Source organism: Micropterus dolomieu, linkage group LG01 (genome assembly GCF_021292245.1).
Source record: "Micropterus dolomieu isolate WLL.071019.BEF.003 ecotype Adirondacks linkage group LG01, ASM2129224v1, whole genome shotgun sequence".
Classification (NCBI taxonomy): domain Eukaryota; kingdom Metazoa; phylum Chordata; class Actinopteri; order Centrarchiformes; family Centrarchidae; genus Micropterus; species Micropterus dolomieu.
The window spans coordinates 25,533,507-25,538,004 of NC_060150.1; the positions used below are offsets into that span (position 1 = coordinate 25,533,507).

Genomic DNA, 4,498 nt, shown 5'->3' on the forward strand with positions numbered 1-4,498 from the left:
ATATTTAGTGTCTCAGTGATGAAAAGATGTTGTGTGACTCCTAACATTAGCTTAACCAGACCCTCCTGAGTTCTTTCAAGTGTCTGAAACAAGGATTAACTCTCGGTTGTGTAGCCCACCGGAGCTTAGTCCATGTCCACACAGACCCATCCTCCTCCGTGGAAATGCAATTAAACAGCTCAGCAGACACCTCATCAGCCAGCTGCCTATGCTGTGTGGTAAATGTATCATTAGCATCTGCTTCAAATTAAGAACATTACAAGACCAGAAGGCTTTTCATTTAGGTTAGTGCAGATACATGGCAAAACATTTTTTTGGTGACATTATGATGCTGACAGTGAGTTATTCTCACATCACAACCATAATACTTTAACCCTTTGCTGCTTGTTAGTGAAGCACCTGCAAAGGCTTTTTAGTGACATCAACCCCTGCTATGAATAGGTTCACACATGTCTCTGCATGGATAGGAATAGGCAGCGGTCTGATAAAGATAAGGCAATATCTGGGTTCTGGAGCACTGAATATTTAATTAGTGCAATTTGAATGAGTTGATACAGTACAGTATGAGGATTTCATATATTTTAAAGACTAGTCAGCAGCATCAAATGTTTACTTGACTGATTTTTTGTTTTCTTTTAATTGTTGAATAACTGAATATTTCAGAAGATTTTTAATGTTAATTTAAAAATTATTCAGACATCAAATTGGTGTTTATACTGTATCACCATTGCAACAGTGTGGGCAATGAAACATGCTGTGCTTTATGGACTCACTGATCTAGATTTTTTGTTGCCTACAGTTTTTTTTATCATTTAGCTTTCTGCTTGTGGCTTGTTAAGGATGAAGCGGCTCTGGGCTTCAGAAAAAAGACATTACAGAAAAATAACACAGAGGTGCTCCAGTTCCAACTTTGCACTTTGACTGATGTGTTTGCTGACAGTCGTGACTATGAATTGCTTGTTCTTACTTTGCCAGCATTCACAAACTGTTCGGGAAAGGCTTTCTCGTACTGAGGGAGAGAAGGGTGGAGGTGGGATGGGGTGAAAATTGTTCATTTTGGAGACCAACAACCTCAAAGAGGCACTTCTTCTGCCGTTACCTAGCAACCAGAAGCCACATTGCCAAAACTAGGTCGTCTTATTTTTTTTCTCTTTCTCTCTCTTTCATTTTCACTCACACAGTAACACAGTACCCTTACTCCTCAGTGTGTATTCACACCACTTTCTTTCACATGGTCTTCCTCCATCTCTCCCCCTCTTTCTCTGACTGACTGGTCAAAGGGTGAGCTCTTAGAAGGAGTATCATAATCAGTGTTGAGATAACAGGTTTTCATCTGCTAGTGACTGATCCGTCATTTCATTTCAGATTTTTCACAGGATAACTCTCAAAATGAGTTTCTCTCTCTCTCTCTCTCTCTCTCTCTCTCTCTCTCTCTCTCTCTCTCTCTCTCTCTCTCTCTCATTGTGAGTCAGGTTGAAGCCTGGAGCACAAGCACACTGGTGCTTCTTCAGACCTTCCTCCCCAAAACTTGTCTTCTCATCTTTTCTCTTCAATATGCTTTCGGAGCCAAGACAGGAGTAACCAAGGCAACCCTTTTAATAAAAATGAATAACCGACAGGATACATCTTCTGAATGCCTTTCCTCAGCTGGTTTGTGAATGCGGACTTCTGCCATGCCTTGCTGTACCATTAATTTGTTCAAAGAAAATCAAATACCCTTCTTGATGCTGTATTGTGACTATATCCAATATTTATTGTGTATGTATATCGTGGACGCATGGGCCCCTGTGCACACCATATGTTGTGCTTGTAAAGACATATTTATGGGTCTTAATCTAGAGAATGTACTTATTGTAGAAATAATTTATATTTTCTATCTGTTAAGGACGATATGCCATTGTAGGAGGTCAGTCACAGTAATATAAGCCCCCCTGAGTTCTTTGCGTGCTGTAAAGTGTGATGGTGCATTTCTGTTAAATAACCTCCATCCCTGCCCCTTTTTCTTTTTTGATTGTGACTCCAGTCTTGCTGTTTCATCTCCCTGCACCAGTGCTCAGCATTCATTGAATGTGTGTGGATGAGGGTGTGTGTGTGTGTGTGTGTGTGTGTGTGTGTGTGTGTGTGTATGGTACATGGTTTACGGCTTCAGCACTTGTGTAATGCTGCAGTTTCTATGAAATAAAAAAAGTACATCCATAACAACTCTAATTTCATTTTTCTAAATATCTTTTGGTGACTGGTTACAGAATTGGTAACACAATTAAACCCATTTAAGTGTCTCATCCTATCTGCATGTATGTTGTTTTGACTGGATTCAAACTGTAAAAGATTGCTTCAAAAAATAATTGATGTTATTTTAGTGATGGTTTATCTTTGGCTGCACACAGCATAATGAAAGCTTCTGCTGACCCCTACTGGCTGTAATAGATGCTGCACATCATCCACAGACAGACTTCTCACATCCTCCCATTGATAAATATCACTTTTTACACATTGTATTATCTGATGACTTGTTTCTAATGAATCAGATGAAGTTGAAGAGCTGAAGGGAGTATAATGTTACAATCTGAGGTAGGAACATCCTTTCAGGAGGCAGCTACATGTATCACAGTACCAAGGATAAGGTAATTTGACTATTTACCACCTTAAAAATCAAGTATCTTGATGGAAAAATACAAACATGCATATACATTTCTAAAATTCTGTGCAGTTAGGCTACTTGGGACAACATCATGATCAATGATGGAGATGTATTAAAGGTTAGGACCCTTTCAGAGTCTTTGTTGATGTAAGGGATAAGCATTAATATTTCACAGCTGCCCTCCTCCACCATCTGATTTACAGTGAAATGGAGGAGGGATGGAATACATGACATTTTCCATTAAACAGAGCAACCAGGTAAGATTAAAATCTACTTCTGTGAAACCAGCTCTTAAATCTAAAAAACCTCTGTTGACCTCTAACAGCCCTGGACACCACAAGCAAAAGGCACTGTCTACACTGATCAATAAACTATCTTTCTCAGATCTGAAGTCCCATGTGACTGTTCTAGTCATAAGACATGCTCTCTAAACCATTCTTTAGTCCTGCACAGATCACATTTGGATTTTGTATTCATTATGAGCATCAAAGTGGACACCTTACATCTTTCTTTAAGTTCTACCTCATCTTTTATTTGATTTGATTGATATATGTGACATATGCGATTATTTATCAGTAGACTACGTGCGTTTTGTAGCAATAGAAAGTAATATTAAAAATCTAGTTCATATTTTTATTTTTTAAACTTTATTTTGAAGACAAAGCGCCTCACGCCCGGTTTGAGTGTGTCTGCTGAACTTCTGATGCGCTGGAACTGCCACGCTCAGGTTCAACGTTATCATTTCAAAGGAACATTTTCCGCTGTAAAGAGATTTGAGGACTACTTTGACACTGTTTACTAGTCAGCTGAAGCTGCTCTGTTGGGGGCGCGGCCTCCCTTTGGACTCCCTGCTGCTTCAGTTTCAGCAGCAGCTGTCAGACTGTAACGGGAGGACGAAGCGCTCCATCCATCCACAGCGGCTGAGATGGCGGACCCGGCCGAGTGCACCATCAAGGTGGTGTGCCGTTTCAGGCCTCTAAACAGCGCGGAGGTGGCCCGGGGAGATAAGTACATACCTAAGTTTAAAGGGGATGACTGTGTGCAGATTGGGGTGAGTGTGTTTCTCTATGCACAGCTCTGGAGTCAGAGGATATTAGCCTATACCATATGTACATGCATTATTATTAGCCTATGATAATAATGATAAAAATAATAACAATGGTTATTATTGTTATTATTGTTGTTGTTGTTGTTATCTGTAAAATAATGGCAATGTAAAATCTGTTTTCCATGCCAACAAAGCCCCTTGAATTGAATTGAATTGGATCAACTAAACTCAGCGCTACAAGTCTTCCACTTTTCAGTTAGTCACATTCATTCACCAAATTTAAAAAACAACAAAAATAAAAAAGTTAAAAATAAAACAATGTATTGAATGAAGCATTAGCCTGTACAGAAAGAAGGCAGAGGCGAAGTTTCACACAACAAATTTCATGAATTAAATTAAATGTTCATGCTAACTATTTTGGTCAATATTGAGATCACAATTACTTAACAAGATTACTCATTGCCTTAGGAAACATTAACCATTGAAATGTAATACTTTCTTTTTAAAAACGAGGCTACTATATATGCATTACTGAAAAATCCCAAATGGCCCATGAAATAAGAAACAATAATCCAACATTATTAACTTTAAGTAGCATCTACAGTGCAAGAGGAGACGGCAGCACAGTTTCCCCCAAGTTGACAGCTTTGGGTGAAGGATGGGTCACTGAGGGGGCTCTGTCATCTGTGTGTGTGTGTGTGTGTGTGTGTGTGTGTGTGTGTGTGTGTGTGTGTGTGTATGTGTGTGTGTGTGTGTGTATGTGTGTGTGTGTGTGTGTGTGTGTGTGTGTGTGTGTGTGTGTGTGTGTA

General features: G+C 39.4%; 1 protein-coding gene across 2 annotated transcripts in view; it reads left to right on the forward strand.

Annotated features, from left to right (window-relative positions):
- Positions 1 to 3,364: 3,364 nt before the first annotated feature.
- Positions 3,365 to 4,498, forward strand: part of LOC123970437 (kinesin-1 heavy chain-like) — a 27,726-nt gene continuing 26,592 nt past the window's right edge. For both annotated transcript variants that reach the window (XR_006824980.1, XM_046048485.1), the window contains exon 1: positions 3,365 to 3,692. Coding sequence is in view for 1 of the 2 variants with exons in the window: in XM_046048485.1 (XP_045904441.1) it covers positions 3,567 to 3,692 (126 nt within the window). In the remaining variant the exon portion in view is untranslated. The remainder of the gene's footprint in view (positions 3,693 to 4,498) is intronic.